Source organism: Rana temporaria, chromosome 11 (assembly GCF_905171775.1).
Source record: "Rana temporaria chromosome 11, aRanTem1.1, whole genome shotgun sequence".
Lineage (NCBI taxonomy): Eukaryota > Metazoa > Chordata > Amphibia > Anura > Ranidae > Rana > Rana temporaria.
The window spans coordinates 62260363-62287573 of NC_053499.1; the positions used below are offsets into that span (position 1 = coordinate 62260363).

A 27211-nucleotide genomic window follows, 5' to 3' on the forward strand; every position below is an offset into this window, starting at 1 on the left:
GTCTTATTTTTGGGGAAACACGGTATGTACTAATTAACCAGCATGCAATGTTAAATGAGTATTACAGTTCAAATATAACATATTCTTCAACACGTTATAGATAACTCTCCAAAAAGTTGTGACAATCCACATTTGTTATTCCACAGCTTTTCCCAAGAGCAGGAAAATGTGGTTGTTTCTCCTCTATTGCATAATCACTCCCCCCCCCCCCCCCAAATGTTCCCTTTTGTAGGCAGGTGTTGTGTGCAGTAAAAAGAATACTCCACATCATTCAATATAAAGTGTTATTCATTAGCAAGCATGTTTGTACAGCAAATACATTTTAAACATTAGCATTTATATACATAACATGGTTTATTAAGCAAAAAGAAGGCTACTTTACAATCTGGATTATTTTTAAGGGCACATTTCATGAGAAAAACATTGGGGCTGCTATTAGATTGTAGCTTTTGCTGCTATAAACTCAGCAGTGGTTTGTTTTTATGCAAATCTTTCCAAATTAAAGTCAATGTGGCAGCTCAGCATTAGGCACGTGAAGAAGGGGTACGTTTAGTGTTAACCTGACCCTTCCCCTAGGAGGGGTTTTAAGTGTCGGGGCACAGGATAGGTTTGAATGTTGGGTGAAAATTAAGCATTAAATTACTTTAGGGGTCAGGTTGAGAATTAGGGGTTCAGGAGGGTTATATGTTAGGGGGTGCAGGGTAGCAGATAGTTTAGTGACTTAGTGCCACTTTGAAGAGCTATAGGGCTTGCTGGGTTTGATTACTGCTAAGAGCCTCATGATGAAAACTAGCAAAACATCACCCAGACTAATGTGCCAAGCTGCCATTGTTGACCGTCAGAAAATGATTATTACCTTGTTGAAAATCTGGGAACGGTTATGCAGCCAGTGAAGTCAGAACTCCAACTCTTCATATTTGTTCTAGGTCAGTGACACCGAGGCCAAGTGGCCAGGATTACAGCTATACATCTAGTATTCTCAAAAGATTATCAGTAACGGCACCCTACATATTTCTCTCATGACAGGTGTCCTTTAAAAACAGAAAAACATGGATACATGCAGTTTAACTATTTAACAGAAGACCCAGTAAACAGTAAGTTTAAATAAATTAAATAATTTATATGTTAAAAGAATTAATGCAGTTTCTTTTTTTTATATGCTTTTTCATGTAATACTAAATTTTAAAAAATGCACATTGCTTTGTCAATTCTACCAGGATTTCCAATAATTAGTGGCTTTTTCTTTTTTTTTTTGCTAATATTATTTTAAAAATATTTTCTAAAATCATTTTTTAAAACTAAATTAGCACCTTGGGGTTACAATAATTTTTATAATATGGTCACACCTGTAGTAGGGTTGGGGGTTACTGTCGCCTAACTTACAACTTTCAATTTTTTTTTCCTTTAGTCTGGTCTCAATTATAATATGCTCCATATGAATTCACATCTACAGTATGTATTTAAAAGTTACAAAAATCCATGCAAAAAAAAAAAAAAAAATTCCACCAGCTAGCAGTCCCGGCTTGTCTCTAGGATATTTATACAACACTAAACTAATAACTAGGGCAATAGGAGATCTTAGGGCTCAAGTAGGTGGATGTTGTTTTCCTGCATTTGATGTGTGTTTGAAGCACACCCCAAACAAAGGTCATTAGATTTCTATTGACTTCAATGGACTCCATGGATGACAGCTTAAAGCTTGCGTTTGACCTGCTTTCTTCACACATAACAAATTCTATTGAGATGCATTGGAAATGCAGCCAAAGCAGGTCAAACAGCCTTTTCTTGTCAAATTCTGCGTTTTTCATTTGAACACATGCATATGATCGTGCAATGCAATATAAATAAAAAAGGTAACTATGGTCCGATTGTTTCACACAATGTTCAAAGCTAAACAAAAATGCAAAAACACCACGCAGTGAACACTTATCAGAATGGGAGTGTGGAGTGCATTTGGTTGGGTTCAGAAGCTTCAACTAAGTTGAATGGTGAGGACTAATGGAAAACACTTTACCATCAAGTAGAGCGGGACGCATGGTCTCATTTTCAATCAAAGCATTTGTGTTCAGAAGCATTTTCATTATGTTATCTTCAGGACAATAGTAAATTAGCAGTTGAACTGCATAAATTGTTTTACAGTTTGTTAGGCTGAAATAACATTAAATATGCCAATATTCATTCACACATGAATGCTAACAAAATATGATTTAGAAAAAACATTGCAAACACCTTATTATTACATCTTCATCACCTAGTGAGAAATCTGTGATTGGTCCCCCAACGGTCTGCTCACAAAGACTGTGTAACTCATGCTTATAACCACTAGTTCATTATATTTGAAGCTATTTATTAGTAGCTAACGCGTTATCTGTCATCCCTCCTAAAGTAACACTGTAATCAGAGAATAAAGGATGCTGCCATTGCTGACCTTATTCTAAGGCCTCGTGGACACTGGTAGTATTTTAAATGGTTATTAGAGACACCGGGAGTTTTTTTCTGCCTCTTAATACCCCTGCATGTTAGCTTATGTGCCCATGCACACATAGGCATTTAGAGGCAGAAAAAAAAAACACTACCAGCATATCCAGGAGCAGCAGAGTTTTGGCAGAAACAACACTTGACACTTGTTAACACTAGATGCGTTTAGCGCTTGAGTATTTCAACGGCCAGAATAAAATATTTAACTTGTATTAGTAGAAGCATCAAGCGTTTTTTCTGCCAAAGAGCTGCTGCCAGGAGGAAAAGCATCCAAGAGAGGTAACACAACGTCTAGTGTGCATGAGGCCTAAAAGGGGTTGTTGCCTAGCTGTTCTGCTGACCTACCTGCTTTCATACACTGAGTCAAAGAAAATCCATAAAAAGTGGATATAAACCCCATTCATGAAATCTGATTTGCTCCGTTCCTCTGTTATCAGCATGATAACGTGTGACAAGTTCTCCAACACAGGAGATAAAAGCAGCTGGAAATTTGTGTCGGTTAGGAAGCTTAGAGACATATAAGCAGGGAGCTTGTCTAGTCACAGCACAGCTTTGCCTGTTTCTTCTTTCCTCTGCCTATGTGGAGGGGTGTGTGGGCCTTTCCTTCAATCAGCTGTCACACAGTGTATGTCCAGACTCCCCTCCCACTGCTGAAACAGGAAGAACATTTTCTAACAGGATGTGTACTTTATTCCAAAGAGTCTAGAAAGCTGAAGACTGCAGATATACATGTAAAACTTATGTAAGGAGATTTGTTTCTTCTCTGTGTATCATCAGAGGCTGTTCAATTCACTGGGTATAGGAGAGGGTTTACATCCACTTTAAAGTTCCCATATACATTTTCAGGAAAGACCCATAGGGGCACCCTATATGTTTCTCACTTAACAAGTTATCTTTGATATAAACCTCTCCTTACTACAACATATGTATTAAATAGACAGATCTCAATGTTAACATGTCATCTTTTGTTATTTTCACTGGTGGTGTTCAACATTTTAAATCTCAACTTATAACTCAAAAGTCAAGGGCTGACCCTCCTCCTACTGCATGTCCTTACTGAGCATCAGGCTTCAAATCAGTACTGAAGAACTAATAGGAAACCTTTCGCTTGATTTACAATAGTTAAGGTTTTTATATTTGATCTTCCTAAGTATAAAAAGAGATAGTGAAAACTGAGTGCAGGTATTTGTAGGACCTTGCATTTCATTAGGACTACCAATTTACAGGCTTTTTACAAAGTTTAGGATTACTATACATTAGGGTAAGATCTGATATGGATACAGATCATCTGCAATATCTTCAAAGAATTTAAATTTTATTTAGAGTTGAACTCTGGCTACACAAATATAGTGTAAATGCAAGAAGTTGGTGTTTCCTAACTTCAGTCCTTTGATTATTACAATTAGATATTTGAGTAATCCAACCTGAGAGAGCTCTGGCACTTTGCCTCAGTCTGAAAAACTGTTATGGGGGTGCTCTGTGTGAGGTCCCTAGTCTGTCACCCATACATGCCCATTAAAGCTGATGGGCAAAATATGCAAATCAGTAAAAACGACCCAAAGCCTGCCAAGTACTAACCAAAAAAAGTGCAGATCAAATCTTCCCACCCAATGAATGCAGAGGTGGGCGTGATGGAAAGTGCAGTTTCCCTAGAGCAGCCTACGCGTCATTCGGAAATGATGTGAGGCCACAAAAGGCGCGCTCCCAGAGTTTTGAGAAAGACATCATTGCTACTTTGAAATATAATAACTGGCTCTGCATATGTATTAATTGCATAAAAAGTGGATTTCTATTGTTTGTGGCCAACGAGGCATGCATTAAACTGAAAACTGTACCTAAGGATCAGCATTAAAGAAAATCTCCTTCTTAAAAAACCGAGTGACTGCCAATGATGGAATGCTAGTTGCTTGGCTGCCTCTAGCCTCTTCTCATTTAATGACCTGGAACAAGCACTTTTCTGTGAAGTCAGGGAAATGTTAACACTCCTGATTTACATGTTTGTTATGCCTCAAAATATTAAAACATTTTAATTAGCACAGCACCTAATTGGCAACAGCATTTTCCAAAAAAGAGCCTATGTATTTTTTTAGTATAGAAATACTCTGGTAAACATGAATATTGTTGTAATAACCCCGATTCTAGGGGGATGTGTACAGTGCCTGCTGCCTGACCATACTATTCATCATGACACTGATCTTCTACACCACTCTAAGTAAATCCCTATAATTCTGTGACCTTATCTTCTGCATAGGCCTGGATTTGAACTTATCAAAAGTACAGGCCAGTGTGTTCACTATTTGCTAGATACCATTACTAGTTCAATGTAAGATTTTGTTTCCTTGAGCTTTTCCTTACTCCATTTACGATAGAAGGGTACATTTAGGTCTTCGCTTGATACAGGGTCCATTTTCAAGTTGGGACTCTGTATGTAAATATCTGGTACAACCTATTGGCAGCCTACTACCTAAGTGCTCAACACATTTTAGTAAATGTTTCTTCTCCGTGTCAATGCATAATCCCACTAATTGCAAAGAGATCAGTTTAATATTTCAGGGCAATCTGTTTGACATTGACAGTCCTGATGTCTTATGTTACATAATATTAAAAAAATAATAATAATTTATATAAAATACTGAATTTAGACAGTCCAAGACTCTAACTAGATCATAAAGTTCCCCTGTCATTGGCCACATCTTGTAGTCTCCTATAAAGGGCACTATGGTTTTCTTGGCATATCCGCTTGGCTGGCGATTCACTCCCGTCTTCCAGCAGAATGCCCCGTTTTTTAGTGGGGGTCTCTCCTGTTCTGATCATACTGTTAATCTCCTGCAATCTCTGTGGATCAAAATAGAAAATATACCTTAGCAAAGTGAGTAATAAAGATAGCCACACACTTTACAAACTATGTACAATCCCATTTAGAATTAACAACATCTGCACAGATCTGGAGCCAAACCCAACAATCCTTTCCAATCATATACATCATAGAGGCCTTTAAAGCGGGAGTTCACCCATAAATGTTTTTTTACCCTTAGATGTATGCTCATTTAGTCTAGGGGAATCGGCTAGTTGTTTTAAAATCCGAGCAGTACTTACCGTTGTAGAGGGCGATCTTCTCCGCCGCTTCCGGGTATGGTCTTCGGGACTGGGCGTTCCTTCTTGATTGACAGTCTTCCAAAAGGCTTCCGACGGTCGCATCCATCGCGTCACGAGTAGCCGAACGTCGGTGCGGCTCTATACTGCGCCTGCGCACCGACGCTCGGCTACTTTCGGAAAATCGTGACGCGATGGATGCGACCGTTGGAAGCCTTTCGGAAGACTGTCAATCAAGAAGGAACGCCCAGTCCTGCAGCCCATACCCGGAAGCGGCGGAGAAGATCGCTCTCTAAAAAGGTAAGTACAGCTTCGATTTTAAAACAACTAGCCGATTCCCCTAGACAAAATGAGCATCCATCTAAGGGTAAAAATAGCAATTTCCCGGTGAACCTCCACAGCTTCTGTTTCATTAGGTCCAGCTTTGGCAAAAGAAAAACCTGGAAGCCGACAGGTTGCAAAGCAGAGCTGCACCAGATTTTGCACCCTCCAGTTTTAGTTAACTACTTAACCCCCGGACCATATTGCTGGTCAAAGACCAGAGCACTTTTTGCGATTCGGCACTGCGTCGCTTTAACTGACAATTGCGCGGTCGTGCGACGCGTCCTTTTTCCCCCCACAAATAGAGCTTTCTTTTGGTGGTATTTGATCACCTCTGCGGTTTTTCGTTTTTGCGCTATAAACAAAAATAGAGCGACAATTTTGAAAAAAGTTTATATTTTTTTGCTTATTGCTATAATAAATATCCCCCAAAAATATATAAAAAAACATTTTTTTTCCTTTTTTTTCGGTTCCTCAGTTTAGGCCGATACGTATTCTTCTACATATTTTTCGTATTTTTTTTTCGCAATAAGCGTTTATTGATTGGTTTGCGCAAAAGTTATAGCGTTTACAAAATAGGGGGTATTTTATGGCATTTTTATTCATATTTTTTTTTACTAGTAATGGCGGAGATCAACGATTTTTTTTTTCGGTACTGCGACATTATGGTGGACACTTCGGACACAATTTTGGGACCATTGGCATTTTTATAGCGATCAGTGCTATAAAAATGCATTGGATTACTATAAAAATGCCACTGGCAGTGAAGGGGTTAACACTAGTGGCCTGCGCGAGAGCCAACGTATAGCTACGTGCTCTCGCGCAGGGGAGCCGACCTGCCGCCGTAAAACGACAGCGGCTGGTCGGCAACCAGTAAATTTAACTACATAGTATCTGACACTGGAAAAGGTGTCTCACACACTCTGGCACGGCACCCTGCGGTTTCCTTCTCAGACCAACAATAACAATGTGTGTAATAGAGGAATTAGTAATTAAAGGTTTAGTGCACATAAAATGTGATATTTTAGTGGAGTGTGGTGGGCTCAGTAGGTCCCTAGCTACTAATATGTCTTGGACACTGGAACAACGAGAACTCCTTGCATAATTGGGCAGTATTTGGGCCCTGGCAAACAAAAAAATTTGGTCAGCCCAGAAAAAGTCCTCCAACTCCCAGCAAGCCTCTATTTTTGTGGAAAAGCAGCACTAAGAGCATGATCATAGACACAGAGGGGTGCAAACTTTGTCCCCAATAAACAGATTTTACAGCCAGCTCCCTGGTAACCATTGGAGGTGCAGAAGATGGGCCAAATGACAGGGTTACAAACTGGAAGTGCTGAGAACCCACAGCAAAGCGAAGGAATTGCTGATGGAAATATGCAGGCATGAAAGTACCCATCTGTAAACACTCCAATACCAGGCACTTTCACCCCCTTCCTGCCCAGGCCAATTTTGAGCTTTTAATGCTGTTGAAATTTGAATGACAATTTCGTGGTCATGCAACGCTGTACCCAAAGGACATTTTTATAAATTGTTTGGAGACAGATATAGCTTTCGTTTGGTAGTATTTAATCACCACTTGGGTTTTTTTTTTTTTTTTGCTAAACAAACAATAAGACCAAAAATTTTGAAGAAAAAGAAAAAGTTTGTCTTTGTTTCTGTAATAACATTTTGGGCCCAAATGAAGACATTTAGGGCCTCGATATAAAAGATAGGGATGCTCCCGTTGGGTTTGGAAACTGTAAACAGGTCGGAGTAGAACACTGGAATTGTTCTGCCACAGGTACTGAGGTACTAAGGTACTGCTTCAGAAGACTCACAAGGTGTGTCTAGCTTGTAACCCCTAGAAACTGTCTCCTGCTTTCAAGCATTTGAGATGCTGGCAGTCCAAATGTCCACAAAGTATAACAGACTTCCTCCCACTTTGTAAAGTGGGTGTGCCCTCTCATGTTGAAAATGTATCTAAGGGTTTGGGGGACTTGAAAATCCAGAGTCTTTAGGAGGTCTGGGGGTGAGGCTTGGACTTGGCTTTAGAAGTTGAGGATGGAGGTTGAGCCTTGAGAGTAACAAAAGTGAATCTTCTTGGGTTCTGCTGAGGAAGATGGGTACACTTCACACTAGTGACATCTTTGACAAGGGTGTCTAGGGCAGCTCTGAAGACACACCTGGAGCTTCTCGGGATAGAGCCAAAGAAGATAGTCATACCTGATAGGGAGCACTGCAAAGATGTCAGACTTGAACACAGGGCAAAAATCCAGGTTGTCAGTGTTGGGCCCTTCAGGCAGCACCAGAGGTGCACCTGGCAAACCTACAGGAAGTGGGATATCAAATGGCACCTAGTGGCCCTAGTATAAAGGCAGCTAAAACGTGTCTTCTGAGACAGGATCACACCTGGGGCTGTGCCACAGTCTTGGACCCAGAAAGCACTCTGCAGCTCACTAATGCAGTCTGGAAAGTGCCACAATGCAGAGCCCGATCCTGAGAATCACAATCCATACTAGCCCTTCAATGATCCAGCAGTGTTTGGGTACAGCCTTCACAGCTAGAGCTGTGGAAATGTCGATTTATATAGCCCTGCATAGAGACCAGCCCATGTAGCTTGTTGAGGAATCTTGACTGAAGAAAAAGGTAATATTGATTAAAGAAAAAAAAAATTGCTAGCACGAAAGGTTAGGTATTTCTTAGCAGAGCAGACATGCTTTGAGTAGGAGTGGGTATTACTGGGCTGGCATTTTTTTTCCGGTTTGCCAGTCTAGTGAGGATTTCTCAATCCTGCCACAGGCTGTGGTATACCCCCAACCGTCTTTGAATTCTTGTGTTCCTCAATGAGCGAGGAAAAAATACTTTTTCCCTGAGCAGTGTTAATGAACAATTAAAAAGGGACAGGCCAGTCAAAACAGGAATTGATGAAAACCTATGCTGATAAAACAGGTGTTGAAGCTGGTCTTTCTTCCTGAAAATGCTAATTGCTCGGCTATCATGCTAGTTTTCTTGCTTCAATATTTCCTGAATCACTGGCCAAGCTGTGTTTTCCAAAGCAAGCAAAATCCTTTCTTGTATTAAAAGAGGTATAGACTCCAGAGAGAGAGAGATATCATTTTGCCCCTGCACAAATCATTAGTAAGACCTCATCTGGAATATGCAGTTCCGTTTTGGGCACCAGTTCTCAAAAAGGATATCGGGAACTGGAGAAAGTGCAGAGAAGAGCAACCAAACTGATAAGAGGAATGGAGGAGCTCAGCTATGAGGAAAGATTAGAGGAACTGAATTCATTCACTCTTGAGAAGAGGAGAATTAGGGGGAATATGATCAACATGTATAAATACATAAGTGGTCCATATAGTGAACTTGGTGTAGAGTTATTTATTTTAAGGTCATCACAGAGGAAAGGGGGCGTGCTTTACGTCTGGAAGAAAAGCTGTGAAAATGTGGAATAGACTCCCTCAAGAGCTGGTTTTGGCCAGCTCAGTGTATTGTTTTACAAAAAGCTTGGAATCATTCCTAAATGTACATAATAACTAGATACTAATATTTATAGGTGAAGTTGATCCAGGGAATATCCGATTGCCTCTTGCGGGATCAGGAACAAATTATTTCCACACCACTCTGGCAAATTTGTTCTTGCCTGGATTTTTTTTTGCCTTCCTATGGATCAACTGTGGGTATAGGATTGTGTATACAGGGGTTTTCAATTGGATGGACCGGTGTAGACTAACTATTTAATTATGGGGCTGATTTACTAAAACTGGGGAGAGCAAAATCTGGTGCAGCTGTGCATTGTAGCCAATCAGCTTCTTACTTTAGCTTGTTCAATTTAAAGCGGATGTGCCACTAAAACAATATATTAAAAGCTAGCAGCTACAAATACTGCAGCTGCTGACTTTTAATATAAGGACACTTACCTGTCCTGGAGTCCAGCGGTGATCGCAGCAGAGGATGAGCCGATCGCTCGTCACCCTGCTGCTCCCCCCTCCATCCACGGTGAGGGAACCAGGAAGTGAAGCGCTGCGGCTTCACTGCCCGGTTCCCTACGGCGCATGCGCGAGTCGCGCTGCGCCCGCCGATTGGCTCACACGCTGTGTGCTGGGAGCCGAGTGTTCCCAGCACACAACGGGCGACAGACGGGATGTGACGGAATGCCCGTCTTTCGCCCGTAGCGTGTGGCCGGAAGTGGGTGCAAATACCTGTCTTTAGACAGGTGTCTGCACCCCCCTCCCCCCTGAAAGGTGTCAAATGTGACACCGGAGGGGGGGAGGGTTCCGATCAGCGGGACTCCACTTTAGGGTGGAGGACCGCTTTAAGCTTAGACAAAAGAAACTGGAAGCCGATTGGTTTCTATGCAGCGCTGCACCCGATTTTGCACTCTCCAGTTTTAGTAAACCAACCCCTATGTAACCTCTGTATTTGGCTCAGCAAAAAATCTATAAACCCAAATGTTTATGCGTCCCATGCTCACCTTAGCTGGGCTTAAGTTGAAGTAGTAGCTTATCTTTTCCCGAGGTGATGAGCTGGTGTTTTCTTCACTGTGAGGGGAAATGTAGATGGGGTGACTGTGAGACAGCTGCACACGTCGCGGGGACAGGATCCGCATGGACGGGTAGGGAGAAAGAGGTGTTGATTCAAGCTGTAAACAAAAGGTAATAATTAAAAGGGGCTTTTATTTTTTTCTATTTTTAATGGCTGAGAAAGAGCAGTCATGGATGTGTGCAAGACATTATTACTCAAAACCCTATTTAGTGGAAGGTTCACTTGACAGTTGGCCCTCTATATTTCAAAGCTTGCTTCAATCCCAATCACTATGTGAAAGGACACTCATGCCTTGTACACACGGCCGGACTTTCCGAGAAAAAAAGTCAGACAGGCTTTTTTTTCCCTCGGAAAGCCCGGCTGTGTGTAGCCTCCATCAAACTTTTTTTCTCTGAAGTTTGACGGACCTTAGACAGAGAACCTGTCCTCAGGGCCGTCTTAATAGCATCCTGGGCCCCTGGGCAAATAAATGCTCTGGGGCCCCTACAAGATGACAGTGCAGGTAAACAGACATCAAGTAGGTAGGAGGCAGACTGCCTCCCCTGTGTATCTATCACTCTCAGTGCCATCATGGGGCCCCCAATTTCAGGGCAGTGTGGAGTCAAGGACCAGCTGTTTGGGGAAAGTGCAAACACCCCGATGGGGTCACGGCAGACTTTTGCACGGTCAAAAGTCCGACCGTGTGTACGAGGCATCACTCTTCTGTATATGAGAGGCACATCATTCATAGCAGTTGGGAGTAGAGCGCTGGCTTTATTATCCTGCCTATACCTATGAATGAACTGTACAGTAAACAGAAATGATCTGCACATTTAACACACCTGACCGGTACATTTCTACATTTTTTCCATTAAGATTTATACAGATGTCTGTGCCTAGGATTCCACTTTAAAGATGCTTGGTTTTAAATACTGTGTACAAAAAAAAAAAAAAACACATTTTGGAAGACAAAGCACATTTACCGCATTTGGCTGTGTGTATTTCATTGCAAAGTTTTTCATTTTTTCAATGTAAATGTTGTTGTAAAACTGAACGAGGTCTCCTCTCTCCTCCTCTTCCATGTCACTGTTGGCTCCAGTCAGTCGTGTGGGTGTTGGCGGGGCACTGTTCGGCTGAGGTACAGGTAAAGTGCTACTGGATCGCATTACTGGACTAGGCTCTCTGCTCCCTGCAAAGCATATGGCACAACAAAAAAGTAACAATTAGACACAATGAGACTGCTATCTGCATATACCGTATTTTCCGGCGTATAAGACGACTTTCTGGATGCAAAAAAATGCATCCAAAGTCGGGGGTCGTCTTATACGCCGGGTACGGTCTCAGTACTCACTTTTTTTTCCCCAGCGGTGACAGTCTCCATACGGCGAGTGCGAGCGTGAATGATTTCAAAGCCGCGCCTTCTCTTCAGAGTGTTCTGTGATAGGAGGAACAAAAATCTTCCCAACAGCGCCTCTGTTCTGTGTTCCTCCTATCACAGATGCTTTCTCATCCTCGGACGAGATGAGAAGACGTCCGTGATAGGCGGAAACAGAACAGAGGCGCTGCTGGGAAGATTTGTGTGCCGCCTATCACAGAACACTCTGAAGTGAAGGCGCGGCTTTGAAATCATTCACGCTCGCAGCATGGGGGACTGTCACCGCCGGAAGAAAAAAAAGTGAGTGTTATTGCACTGGGGGGGGCAACACGTTCAGGCATGTAATGGCACAGTGGCAATGTGGGGGCATGTAATGGCACAATGGCAATGTGGGGGCATGTAATGGCACAGTGGCAATGTGGGGGCATGTAATGGCACAGTGGCAATGTGGGGGCATGTAATGGCACAGTGGCAATGTGGGGGCATGTAATGGCACAGTGGCAATGTGGGGGCATGTAATGGCACAGTGGCAATGTGGGGGCATGTAATGGCACAGTGGCACAGTCTGGGCATGTAATGTCATGGCACAGTGAGGAATGTAATGTAATGGCACAGTGAGATTTGAAAAAGCCTGTTTCTGTCAGCGGTTCTGGCTCCCCCTCAGCTTCCAGAAAGACTAGAAGGAAGGGGGTAGTCTTATACAGTGAGTATATCCCAAAATCAAAAATTTTCCTGGAAAATTAGGGGGTCGTCTTATACGCCGGAAAATACGGTAGATTTCTAAATCTGGCCATATACTGAAATGTTGCTGGTTCAGCAGGGATCAGTGTGTGGACATCCCCACTCAACAGAAATCAGTTGTTTGATTGACATCTGTTGAAAGTACAGCAGTCAGAATATAATGTCCTGGCAGGGGGATAGGGGGACTAACAGAGGAGTCCACTGGCTGAATGAAAAAACAACAACATTGTATGGCCAGCTCACTGCCTAGTCTGAAAGTTACAGGATATAATATAATATAAAATAACAGAGCTACTCAGAGGTAGGCATAGCTCCGGGCAAACACATGGAAAAGATCTCACTGCTGAAGGATATTTTTCTTGGAAGCACTTTCCATAAATATTCATGCTTAGTTTGTCCAAGTATCCTTGTAAAATTGAAGGAAAAATAAGACAGGCCTCCATTAGATTTCCTCTAGGGTTAGCATTTATGGGAACAAAGCATTATTTCCTTGGTCAGAGCTCCTCACTAGACTTGGCAGGCTGAGGAACTGCTAGATACATGTCAAAATGGGAATCCCATAAAGTCTTTATTATTATTTATTTTTTAAGTTGACAGTACAGTGAACAAAATTATTTAATTAAAGGGGTTATAAAGGTACAATTTTGTTTTCCTAAATATCTTCCTTTACCTTAGTGCAGTCCTCCTTCACTTACCTCATCTTTCCATTTTGCTTTTAAATGTCGTTATTTCTTCTGAGAAATCCTCACTTCCTGTTCTTCTGTCTGTAACTCCACACAGTAATGCAAGGCTTTCTCCCTGGTGTGGAGTGTCGTGCCCGCCCCCTCCCTTGGACCACAGGAGAGTCAGGACGCCCACTAACACACAGCTCCTTTCTCTATCTGCAATGTAGAGAGCGTCCTGACTCTCCTGTAGTCCAAGGGAGGGGGCGGGCACGACACTCCACACCAGGGAGAAAGCCTCGCATTACTGTGTGGAGTTACAGACAGAAGAACAGGAAGTGAGGATTTCTCAGGAGAAATAAGGACGTTTAAAAGCAAAATCGAAGGATGAGGTAAGTGAAGGAGGACTGCACTAAGGTAAAGGAAGCCATTAAGGGAAAACAAATTGTATCTTTACAACCCCTTTAAAAGCAAAATGAAAATACTTAAATCACAGAAAAGGAGCTTGAACTCTCAGAATAATGGCATTTCAAATGTCACAAACAGGAAAGGTTTGTAGTTGTAGTTCCAGTTTGGAATGCTACACTCTTCTTCAACTTTATTGTAGACAGACGGATAAAAACATCATAGCGGGGTACAAAGCAATTGGCAACGCATTTCGCACTCTAAATGCGCTTATTCGTACAAATATTTGCTCTGTCCCCCCATGTGGTATCTACAATAAAGCTGAAGAAGAGTGCAGTATTCCAAACTGGTGCTTTCGTGTTCTCATGTTCTAGTCTTCACACAGCAGTGGGACTATAAGGCAGTGTTATCAGCTGGAAGCGGTGTATATATTCTTTCTTTGTAACCAAATTTCTGTACTCAATGCAATTTTCTTTTCCTAGGGGACTCAGCAAATTGTGTGGTACATGCCCTGCCCTTAGGAAGCCGAAAGCTCCCCTTTATAGGCTAAAACCCCTCTCCAGGCATTGGTTTATTAGTTTAAATGGGTTGTAAAGGTACATTTTTTATTTTCTAAAAAGGTTCCTTTAAGCTAGTGCATTGTTGGTTCACCAACCTTTTCCTTTTCCCGCAGACTGATCTGTCATGCTATAGTATTCCCCTTCGCTCCATCCACAACATAAAATGCTATTTGGTGAGGTGCGTGTAGCGCACATATGTCAAACAGAAGGCCGATAGGCTAAATCAAGCCAACCAGGCCTTATGTGGCCCTCACACCGTTTTTCAGCCATATTGTATCAGAACTCCATTCCGCCACCCCTGGCTCTCACCCTCCGCTCCCCTCTGTCACAGCTGTGACAACTTTGCTTTTGAGGCTTCCAGATATAACAGTTTCCACACAAGAGGGGGAAGGGGCACGGCGGGAACAGCTCTCCAGAATTTGAGTGAGAAGAATCTCCCTGCAAGGCAGCACTGCCTACACAGGGAGGTATAACAGAGCCGAATACATGGGTGGTAGAGAGAGCCGCCTACAGAGAGCAGTACTAGGGCTGGCTACATAGGGAAAGGTAGGAGAGATTATAGATAAAAGGAAGCTTTGGGGGGGGGGGGGGTTACACCTCTAAACTATGCACCCTGTAGTATGTAGTGTACTCCAGATCTCGACACCATTTTAAGAAGCGTACTTCTAAACTCTGCACAGCTTACTCCGGAACTCTGCACCCTGTACATAGCGTACTCCTGAACTGTGAAATTGTGTTTGACACCCCTGGTGTAAAGGCAGAGAATTAGGACCAGCACAAACAGCAATTAGACACCAAGGGCCAGATTCTCAAAAGAGATACGACGGCGTATCTCCAGATACGCCGTCGTGTCTCTGAGTCTGGCCAGTCGTATCTATGCGCCTGATTCTTAGAATCAGTTACGCATAGATTTCCCTTAGATCCAACAAGCGTATATCTCTTACGCCGTCGGATCGTAACTGCATATTTACGCTGGCCGCTAGGGGCGTGTACGCTGATTTACACGTCGAAATATGTAAATCAGCGAGATACGCGAATTCACAAACGTACGCCCGGCCTGACGCAGTACAGTTACGCCTTTTTAGGCTTTTCCCGGCTTAAAGTTACCCCTGCTATATGGTGGCGTACCAATGTTAAGTATGGCCGTCGTCCCCGCAACTAAATTTGAAAACTTTAAGTCGTTTGCGTAACTCGTCCGTGAATGGGGCTGGACGTAATTTACGTTCACGTCAAAACCAATACGTCCTTGCGGCGTATTAGGAGCAATGCGCAATGCACACTGGGAGATTTCCACGGACGGCGCATGCGCCGTTCGTGAAAAACGTCAATCACGTCGGGTCACAGCACATTTACATAAAACACGCCCCCCAGTTCCAAGTTTGAATTAGGCGGCCTTACGCCGGCCTATTTACGCTACGCCGCCGCAACTTACGGAGCAAGTGCTTTGAGAATACAGCACTTGCCCGTCTAAGTTGCGGAAGCGTAACGTAAATAGGTTACGTTACGCCCGCACAAAGTTACGCCAAACTACGAGAATCTGGCCCCAAGAAGATAAGAGGACTATGCCATAGCACGAGAGAGCAGAAGCGGCAGCTGTGCTACGGAACTGGTCAAATTCCTTAGCAAGTTCAAAAGGTACATTGGAAGTGAATAAAACATTGCTTATGGAAAGAAATACTGCAAGTAAACATTTAAAATGCTGGATTCTTCTATGTTTTGGCAATTTTTAGTTGGTTAGTGACAGGGTCTCTTTAAGGGAAAGCATGCATGCAGTCAGCCATTATCCAACATTGAAGAGATTTGTTTCCTACATTTGGGGAAATCATGGGGAAGTCACAAACTTTGTGTTGTCACCACTACACTACTTGTGAAGAAAGGTTAAAAAAAGGGAGTTCTGGGCATTCACTTGCACATGAGAAGTTCATCTTACCAAGCTCTCTGTTGTTCTCTGATGTTGAATGGTCACTACCACCAGATTGTCGCCTCCTCCTTGCCTTTATTAGGACACTTCTGTAAACCTGAAAAATGTAGAAAACACAATATAGCAATAGGAAGCAATTATCCACTGCCTTTCCTTTTTTGAAGGAAAGCTTCACTTTCACTAAAACGTTACCTGTGTCATTTTTAAATCCACATTTTTGCTGAAGATATTTCCTAAGTTGAAAAAAAATATTGACTGCAGCCTGGAGTATATGATGCGTAGTGATGTAATTGACGTACTACGTGTTTTTTCTGCTCTTTAGTGCCACCCTTTGGGCAACTTCTGCGATTGTTGGTTGATCTTTTGCATTGGTTTTGAGCATGCGTGTTTGTACTTTGGACTTAAGTCCGATGGACTTCTGTACACACGATTGGACTTTGCTCCATCAGACTTTTGTTGCTGGAAAGTTTGAGCAGAGCGAACATTTGTCCGATGAAATCCGAAAGTTTGTCCGATGGAGCGTACACACGGTCGGATTTTCTGAAAAACCTGGTCATTTTGAAGTTTGTTGTCAAAAAGTCTGATCGTGTGTATGGGCCTTTAGAAACACAAAGCCAACCATGTTTCTTGAAACAGGAATTATCTTCAGCAAAGGTGACCTATTACACTGGCCTTTTATCTAAGGGGAGACTTCCAAATACCAGGGAACTCTCAGGCATACCCCGCTTTAAGTACACTCACTTTACATACACTCGCGAGTAAGGACATACCTGCGAGTGTATGTAAAGTGCCTTACAAGTACTGTACGGACATTTTGCAGCCGCAGTAGAAGGAGCTGAAGCTCCGAGAACATACCCCGCCCTGTTCCAGTGTGCCCCTGACACCCCCACTACAGCCCCTGAGACCTCAACTACAGCTCTTGACACCCCCACTACAGTCCCTGACCCCCTACTACACCCCAGAAATTAAAAAGGGTATTGTTTCACTTTAAGTACATTTTCGTTTTACATACATGCTCTGGTCCCGTTGTGTACTTAAAAGTGGGGTATGCCTGTATATCCTCAAATTTATGGAGCAATCCTATATCTCACCTCACAGAACCCATAACAGCATGGATGTACTGAACCTCAGACAAATACCCCTCCAGAGGAATTACTATACTGTACACATTGCTTTACTTTTCCAATCTAAAGATACGTTCAATAGGACTTCTTCATTAGCAAAATGAGAAAGGGACATTTACAGATACCCAATGAGTAATTTTCATTCAAAACAATCTAAAGGCCCATATACACGATAGGACTTTTTGACAACAAACTTCAAAATGACCAGGTTTTTTCAAAAATCAGACCGTGTGTACGCTCCATTGGACAAATGTTCGCTCTGCAAACAGACAAACTTTCCGGCAACAAAAGTCCTATGGTGCAAAGTCCTGCCGTGTGTACAGAAATCTATCAGACTTAAGTCCAAAGTACAAACATGCATGCTCAGAACCAATGCAAAAGATGAAACAACAATACAGAAGTTGACCAAAGGGAGGAGGTAAAGAGCTGAAAAAACACGTGATTTTGGGAAAGTTTGCTGAAAAAGTCCTGCCGTGTGTATGCATACCAAGTTCACGGCCAACGCCCTTCGAACAAAAATCCACGGAAAAGTTTGTTTGAAGTCCGACCCCATGTGTATGAGGCTTTAGATACTCTAGTGTGATCTTTCACAAAAAATATAACACAGATGGTACATGACCCCCTTAAGCATTCTCTCCATCCAGTGATAATTTATGCTGGCGTGTCTATTCACAGGAGCGAATATAGTACCACATACTACGGAGCTGCCCACACATAAAGAGTTCTACGATTGCGATATTCAAGTTACTTTCTAATATCACAGGGTGCATTTCGAGAACTGACCAAGGCCAGGCTCTCCTCAGTGTGGATACGAACGGCTTCCCTCCTGAGCTCAGACCTGTGATACAGATAATCTATATATGCAGTAACGCATGCTTGTTATACTCGCTGTGGAACCTCAGGGGTTAATCCTTTTGTGTAAAAAGGCAGTTTGATCCATTAATGATGAATGTGATCAGCACAGGGCCAATCGGCACTGTCCAGATAGGGTCAGGGGTCTTGCAGTATCACAGGTTATTCAGAAAACTCCTCCTACAAGCTTTAACCAGTACTTGGCTGGACACTGATAGAAGTCACAAGACTGCTATATACTGCTGATGAGAAAAGGTATTTAGCAGTTTATATTTACTAAAATAATTGCATTTTCATGTTCTGTGTACTGTAAGAGACCAGATATAATGAATGAAGGGTCCTGGGTTTTATTAACATTTTAACCCCCAATGTTTCCAAAATTATAAAACAACTAGACTTGATTTTGACATATGAAAAACAAGTAGCCTAACAAATAGGGAGGCAAAAACAATTTTACACAGCATAGGACTTAGGCCCGGTTCACACTACGGCGACTTCAAAATTACCACGATTTTGCCGTGATTTCAGGGAATGCCAGTCTATAGAGCTGAATTTGCATCACACATGGATCAAACTCGCACAGGACCCTTTTATAACACAGCTTAGATTCGCAACGCATTGATGTGAACGGCACTCATGGAAAACTATGTTAGTAAAATGACTTGCGAATTTGAGCAATCGCAAGGGATCAAATTCGCAATAGAATTCGCAGCAGTGTGAACCGGCCCATATGGTCAGCCCATCGTGACCTTACTCTATTCGTTATCGTAGGCTCTTCTTTGGCTGGTGTGCCATAGTACCCGAACAGAAATTTTGGTTTTCTATGTTCCCTGTTTAAATTCATTTTCATATTAAAGCGGTAGTTCACCCTCCTTCACCCCATTATTCCATTACTTTCGGCATCGTAGCGCGAGCTACGGTATGCCGGTCTTAAATTTTTAAACCCCGTACTCACTGTGCTATTGTTGATTGAAGAATCCGACTCCCGCGGGGAATGGGCGTGCCTATGGAGAGGGAGGATGATTGACGGCCGGCTCTGGCACGTCACGCTCCCCGAAGACAGCCGGAGTAGGTCTCGGCTATTCACAGCGCCTGCGCACAGGCTATGCGCAGGCGCCGTGAATAGCCAAGCCTATTTCGGCTATTTCCGGAGAAGCGTGACGTGCCAGGGCCGGCCGTCAATCACCTTCTCTCACCAGAGGAACGCCCATTCCCCGGATTCTTCAATCAACGATACCGCAGTGAGTACGGGCATAAAAAATGTAAGACCGGCATACCGTAGCTCGCGCTACGATGCCGAATTTAATTGTCTAATAAAAAAAAACTTTTTTTTTTTTTTTTACAGGGCGAACCCCCGCTTTAACAAACCTTTAAGGTGATTATATGTATATACCTTATAAAACAGGATGTGGTAATTATTGTCAATGCTGGTTTAATATTATCCAAATTAAATACATTTTGAATACTGCGCCGACATATACCAAGCGCAGTACACTCGGGTATAGTCGGCCAGTCTCGGCTCCTTCCGCGCTCACATCCTGGACGTACAGGACGTGAGCGCGAGAGTTGCCGAGCCTGCCCGACAATACACGAGTGTACTGCGCTCTGTATATGTTGGCGCAGTATTCAAACTCAGCGCGTGAAACGAGCGGGGAGGACGCGAGGACGCGCAAGACACCAAAACTGTAAGTACAAAAAAAACTTTTTTTCCACAGGATTCGGGGCCACTTTAGGGATGCGCGGTATACGCGGGAGCATGTTATACCGCAATAAATACGGTACTGGATTTGTACCCTAGCTACCTTTTATAGAGACTCACCTGTTCTGATGTAACTGTATTGTATACTGTTTCTATTTTATAAAATAGTTATATTTTATCTAATTGTATTTTTACTGGAAATGTAATAGCAATTTTATGCTTAAAAAAATAAATAAAAATTGCAAGGCCCTAGCGGACATCCATATGCTACAGCACTAAGTGAACCTTGTTAAAAGCCTGATAGAAGCTTATCTAAGGTGACAGCCAAGCACTCCCATTAAAATCTGTGTTCAACATTCCCAGACTAGACCCGAAGAATTTTTCACAGGCTTCAACAATGCTGCTCAAAATTTGCCAAGGGTATTGAAAATGCTTTACAAAAGCTTGATGAACACTGATATCCAAGCTAAAGCACATCTAAACAAGGCCTAAGTTGCTGAAGTCATGCCATTTGCGTAAGTGGTAAAGCAATCCACAGTCATAAAAAAAAGTCTGTCCCCCACTGTTACCATACTACTGCACTGTGCATGTAAGTAGTCCAACACCCCCCCCCCCTGTGAGTCAGAACTTGAGCCCTCCAAAACTTGCACTCCCTGCAGAGTGAAAGGCTCTAGCTCAGACTCAGAAAAGCTCTAGCTCAAAAAGAGGGAGTGTCAGATACAACTGAAACTACAGAGGGAGAGACTGTGACAGTAGAAAAGAAGGGAGTGAAGAAGATAACTCACTGCCCTGGCTTGTCCACTTGTGTGCAAATTCCAGCTTTAGCTATTGAGATCTATGAAAAGTTTTCTTTAGGAAAGTGGATAAAGATAGGTTGGAAAACATATTAAAATGAACTAAGATCTCCTCTGTTGGCTGGATATGAAAATAGAAAATGCAATAGATTTCACATTTAATCTAGAAGTATATATTTTGTGCAACTGATTTTTTTTAGTTCTGGTTAACAAAAAAAAAAATTGATGTTGACAGTCTGTCTATAAATAAATGTAATCTCTAAAAAGATATGATCCATGTTGAGGTAAACTACATGTAGGTGACAAAGTGCTTTAAGGTGAGAAGCTGCTTGACTTACATGACTCTGTGCATGAGGCTGGGTACGATAACATCTCATAATGTCGTGGAAAGATGTATCTTCTCTTGTCACCTGATACCAATGAAGTAAAAGAGGTAATAAATTACATTGCCAGATTTTTTTAAATGACATTATTATCTTTGTCAAAAATGCTAACAGTTATTATGTTCTAAGCCCCACAAAACAAGGAATAAATCTGTAAGTTTTACCTTCGCCATCATGTAGATTGCACACATCAAAAGCTGGTCCAGATGTCGGTCTGTCATCAAAGAGGAATGATGGACAAGAGAGAACTCAAAGCAAGTCCAGATCTTTTTACGAAGATCATCAGAAACCTCCAACTTATGGCAGAGTTCACGAAGACGAACACTGGCCAAGTGATAAACCTTATTTAAAAAAAGGACATATACATTTTTTAATAAGGCAAATAGAAATAGATTAAAAACAACCACTAAATTTACCAAAAATTCTTGTACGACGTAAGTGATGTAATGTGTTGTAGTGTATTTGTACTGTACTTTCAAATTACAACTGTCCTGATTAAACAAAAATCGTACGATCTGGTATCATACGAGAACATTTTTGTGCTTGTGCCATCGGATAATGTTGCATGAACTGTCGTGATTGGCTCTCGAAAGCTGTGTACTAACGATCAGATTATCGTACAATTACTTTGAAAGCAGTATATTTTGTATTATTTTCAGCTGGTGTGTACGGGCCACAACAAAGATCACTGGCAATGTCAAAAAACCTAGAAGTCTCAAGACATTTTGGACAATGCCTCTAATGTACTTACCTTTCTACAAAAGAGAGACAAAGATCCTGCCTTCATCATTTTGCTGCAGAGATTTTGCTTTCTTGGAGAGACCTGCGGGATAGTTACTTGTCCTGCAACTTGCATCTGCTGAGTAGTTAATGAGCCAGCAAGGGTCTGGGCTGTGAGTGGCTGTATGGCACTAGCCACATTGTGAGCTTGTCCACTCACATTAACTTGTACTGGAAAAAATGTAATTCCTCCATTTTCATTTGCTATACCTAAAAAGAATAAAAGAGGCAACATTTTTAGAATGGAATCAAACAAGCAAATTCCTGACTGATCTTCTTTAAAATGAACCTTGCAGATGCTGATGAATGTGTTGCACATTAAAAACATTGAATTTAAACCCTGTCCTATGTCTATGGCCAGCAGCTGTTCAAATCAGGGCTAGGTACTAACACACTCTGGTAAAATCATCCATTCTCTACATTAAGGAATGTATCTGTCACCTATTAACTTCAGCACCTGAAGGGATAGACTGTGGGTCTGTTTCTTTGCTTGACCACTTGCCGACCAGCTCACGCAGAAATACTGCGGCAAGTTGGCAGTACTACGCGAAACACCGAACCTGTACGGCGGCTCTCACAAGTGCAGTTTTAGAAAGAATTAGAAATAGACTTGAAAAACGTAACATTAATAGGTCACTGTGACCAGATGACTTGCACCTGAGGGTCCTTAGGGAACTCAGTCAAGTAATTGCCAGACCACTGTTCCTAATTCTTACGAACAGTCTACTGACTGATATGGTAACAGCAGATTACAGAAAAGCCAATGTAGCACCAATATTTAAAAAAGGCCAAGATACATCCCTGGGAATTATAGACCGGTTAGCCTAACATCAATGGTGTGTAAGCTCTTGGAGGGGATGATAAGGGACATGATATACAAGATTTTAGTAATGAAAACGGTATCATTAGCAGTAATCAGCAAGGATTCGTGAAGAATCGTTCTTGCCAAACCAATCTATGATCCTTCTATGAGGAGGTGAGCTGCCATTTAGATAAAGGAAGGCCCGTGGACGTGGTGTATCTGGATTTTGCAAAGGCATTTGATAAAAGTTCCCCATAAACGTTTACTGTACAAACTAAGGTCTGTCGGCATGGACCAAAGGGTGAATACATGGATTGAAAACTGGCTGCGGGGGGCGAGTTCAGAGGGTGAGGGAAAATGGGGAGTACTCGGAATTGTTCGGTTTGGAAAGTGGGGTCCCCCAGGGTTCTGTCCTGGGACCAATTCTATTTAATTTATTCATAAACGACCTGGAGGATGAATAAACAGCTCAATCTCAGTATTTGCGGATGATAATAAGCTAAGCAGGGCAATAACTTATACGCAGGATATGGAAACCTTGCAAGAAGATCTAAACAAATTAATGTGGTGGGCAACTAGATGGTAAATGAGGTTTAATATAGACATTTTTTAAATAATGCATTTGGGTGGAAAAAATATGAATGCAATCTACTCACTAGGGGGAGAACCTCTGGGGGAATCTAGTATGGAAAAGGACCTGGGGGTCCTAGTAGATGACAGGCTCAGATGCTACAAGCAAAGCCAACAGAATATTGGCATGCATTAAAAAAGGGATTAACTCCAGAGATAAAACAATAATTCTCCCACTCTACAAGACTCTGGTTCGGCCGTACCTGGAGTATGCCGTCCAGTTCTGGGCACCAGTCCTCAGGAAGGATGTGCTGGAACTGGAGAGAGTCCAGAGAGGGCAACAAAGCTAATAAAGGGACTGGAGGCAAATGCTTCCAGGGCTGAAAAGGTTAAATGCCTAAAGCCCAGCATTTTTTTTTTTAAAGAAACTTTATTGCTATTACAAGGGATGAATAACATCCCTTGTAATAGCATGAGCCATGAAAGGTCCTCTTTATGGAGAGATCTGGGGTCTATTAGACCCCAGATCTCATCTCTGGCCTCCAATGCAGCCGATCAGACACAGATTAGACTGGTAAAGGCCAGGTAAACAAAGAACCTAAACAGGAAGTGACAAAATCCTTGTTGCTTCCGGTTTCTTACATCACACAGTGGGAGGAACACCATCCGTTCCTCTCACTGCGTGCCTAGAGCTGGATGTTGCATCCTTACCGGGCTCTATGATCGGGATATGTGTTGTATTCTATATAGTATTCTGTTGAATACTAAATGGTATTTTTTTAAAACAAATCACCTACTGTATATCCCTGCTTTGTTTGGTATACATTCATAGCTGTGAACTCACCTTGCACAGGGATGGTGACTGTCTGGCCATTGTTTGCTGTAACTGTAGCAGTAGCCATTGTTACTAGTGTCTGCCCAGGAACTGGTGTGGTGTTCGTTTCCCCAGAAGAGTGTGGAGAAGCTTGTGCTGGGCTTCCTCCATCAGAAGGACTCTCTGAGTCTACAAAGAGTCGTCTTCGAGCTGTGCCAGCAACCGGCGAGTTGTATCGTTCACATAATGTGGGTGAAGATGAGGGGTCTGAAGGTAAAAAGTTAAATGCATAAAGAGTTATTACCGGTCAGTTCACAATAAAAATAATAGCTTATATACAGTTATCCTCAGTTCCAGGACCCCACAGTTCTCAGTTACAGCATGACATTGTTGTAGTTTTCTACTAACCAAGCTGGTTTTTGCACTAGACATTCCTTACACTTCCCTCTTCTGAACCACTGAATATGCAAACTCAAGCTCTTGCATTCTCACACCAATGCGCTTTATACATTTGCAGATATTTTTATGGATATTTTTGTTGTCCTTCACATGTACCATTATCGGTCTTCAAATGATGAGGGAGGAGCTGCCGCTCCAGGTGAGTGCACTGTGCAATCAGTGTCCTCTCAGAAACGTGGGTGCCAACAATGCACGAGGCAAAACGTGAAGAGAAAATATGGACGGCCGCACGCCACAAAAACCTTGAAAAGGTAGCTTTTAATGGTAAAAGGAATAAAGCACTACAAAGCACAGCAAGCAGTGGGGTGTATAACTTCATGTCTTCAAATGATCTCTGTGCTCTATGCCTTTCCCTTTTGGTGCAACTTCTACGCTTTGTATATATTGTTACGTGTTGAAATAATTTATAGATACTGTAAAAAAATATTAATGATAATTATAGCTTATACCCTTAAAATTGCAGGTCTAGGCAATCCAAGAAGCCAAATAGCTAACATACAAAAAAAAGTAAAGCTTGACCCCAAGAGTGAGACAAAATCTACCCTGCTGGGGGGCCCCACACACTACAAGGATTAAATGCTCCTTTAGTCATGGGGTGCATGGGTACTGTGTATTACTTACCTTATTTCTGGCTTTAGCAGGCTTCCTCAATCCATGCAACTGGTGCTATGCAGCCTCCTCTCTAAGTAGTCTTACTTAAGATGACATTTGTAAAAAGCAAGTATGGCAGGCAGAATCCTTTCTCTTAGTTGTGTACTCTGGGGATTCCAGATGAGTGTGCAGAGCATGTGAAGGCTCAGTAGAAATCATTTTAACAAGCAACTAAGCAGTGCCAGTCAGGTCAAATAGTCCATATTTTACTGGATCAGAGACAAAAGAGTAAAAGACTGGTAGGAGTCAATTAAAGTGTAACTACACTAAATATGCAGTCACACCTTAAAGGACTAGAGGTGAAGCTAGGGAGGTGCACAAGAGTCTGCAATGTTGCAAGCTATTCAGCACTATCCCAAGATCTTTGTTTACATCTTTTGATAGCGGTTACATTGCTGTATATTTTAAAGCATCATCCTAATGCCACACCTGTGATTTTTGTCTGTTGTTCTATGGTATATGAAAGCAGAGACCCACTTCACTTGTGAAAAAGTACTAACTACCACAGAACAGCTTCCTCCGAGCCCCTTTTTCACCTTAGGCTTGGTTCACACTTGTATAACAGGTTCCCTCTGCGGGTCCGCAACGGTTCCTGCAGCCACAGCCAATCGCACAGAAAAACGCAGATGCATGCGGTGCCATTAATATTAATCGTAGCTACCATTTAAAAAATGGAGCAGGGACCTTTTCCCTGCATTTTCAGGAGGCACAGCAGCCCATTTAAATGAATGGGCTGCTGTGCCTGTGCAATATGCAATTCACAAGTGTGAACCAGGCCTAAAGCCATAAGCAAATCAAAGGTTCTATGGACATACAATTTTGAAGAATCCAGTTTTATAGTACATAATAGAGAATGATGGACGTTTTATACAACTGGAGTGCTTGAACTACCTTCTCTGTATTTTTGACAGTTGAAGGGGTTGTAAAGGTACAATTTGTTTTTCCTAAATAGCTTCCTTTACCTTAGTGCAGTCCTCCTTCACTTACCTCATCCTTCCATTTTGCTTTTAAATGTCCTTATTTCTTCTGAGAAATCCTCACTTCCTGTTCTTCTGTCTGTAACCCCACACAGTAATGCAATGCTTTCTCTCTGGTGTGAAGTGTCATGCTCGCCCCCTCCCTTGGACTACAGGAGAGTCAGGACGCCCACTAACACACAACTCCTTTCTCTATCTGCAACTTAGAGAGCGTCCTGACTCTCCTGTAGTCCAAGGGAGGGGGCAAGCATGACACTCCACACCAGGGAGAAAGCCTTGCGTTACTGTGTGGCGTTACAGACAGAAGAACAGGAAGTGAGAATTTCTCAGAAGAAATAAGGACATTTACAAGCAAAATCACAGGATGAGGTAAGTGAAGGAGGACTACACTAAGGTAAAGGAAGCTATTTAGGAAAAAAAAATGTATCTTTACAGCCCCTTTAATTTTAGTTTATCAGTGTGTAACATAGAAGAATGATAGCAGAAAAAAAGATCAAGTGGTCTATTGAGCCTGCCACTTGTTTTTACCACTTTTGTCTGAGAATAGATTTTTGTTTGAATTCACATACTGTCACTACCTCTGCTGGAAGTCTTGTTCAAGCATCAACTATTTTTTATAAAAAATGTTTTTAAGGTTAGTTTTGAAAATTCTTCCTGCTAGTGTGAGGTCATATCCCAGTGTTCTTGAACTTAGCTTCATATTACTGCGCTCCTGAACTTTATTGACACCCCTAAAGTCAATAATAAAGGATTATGGGTTGCTATAAGTCACTGTATTATTTTAAAAGAATTGGTGTATTAGTATTTCTTACTAAACTTCCCTGTAGTAGACACCCAAGGGATACCTTCTTATTTATGCTTTATAATACACTTGCCTAAAATTAACACAGAAAACCTGTACACTTGTATTAATATTTGGCAATCATGCATGGGACATTGTGAGAAATTGCTGGTATGTTTACATGAAAAAACAAACTTGTGTCCCGCCATGGATAAGTAAAACCCCTTACTTCTTCCTAGGCCAGATGCATCTGCACGGATCTCATTGACTCTTCTTGGAGTAAGAGGAGCTGAGGAACTGGCTATGTTGTTACCAGCAGACTGTTCAAAGTGGTGTGGCTGCATGACCTGTAAAATGAATTAATACAGGTAAGTGAGACAAAGCTGTGCACAAACATAGGTGTGATTCCTCTATAGCAGTACAAATGCTGGGGATGACAGTTCCCCCCTTACACTTTCTATTTTGG

The 27211-nt window shown here is 42.1% G+C and overlaps 1 protein-coding gene across 1 annotated transcript in view; it reads right to left on the bottom strand.

Annotated features, from left to right (window-relative positions):
- Window positions 1–270: 270 nt before the first annotated feature.
- Window positions 271–27211, bottom strand: part of RBL2 (RB transcriptional corepressor like 2) — a 132957-nt gene continuing 106016 nt past the window's right edge. The window contains exons 14-22 of the mRNA XM_040328662.1: window positions 26975–27092; window positions 23908–24144; window positions 21663–21901; window positions 21076–21252; window positions 20867–20938; window positions 16069–16156; window positions 11379–11584; window positions 10346–10513; window positions 271–5313 (exon numbers count right to left, since the gene is read on the bottom strand). Coding sequence (XP_040184596.1) covers window positions 5143–5313; window positions 10346–10513; window positions 11379–11584; window positions 16069–16156; window positions 20867–20938; window positions 21076–21252; window positions 21663–21901; window positions 23908–24144; window positions 26975–27092 — 1476 coding nt within the window. The 3' untranslated portion in view covers window positions 271–5142. The remainder of the gene's footprint in view (window positions 5314–10345; window positions 10514–11378; window positions 11585–16068; window positions 16157–20866; window positions 20939–21075; window positions 21253–21662; window positions 21902–23907; window positions 24145–26974; window positions 27093–27211) is intronic.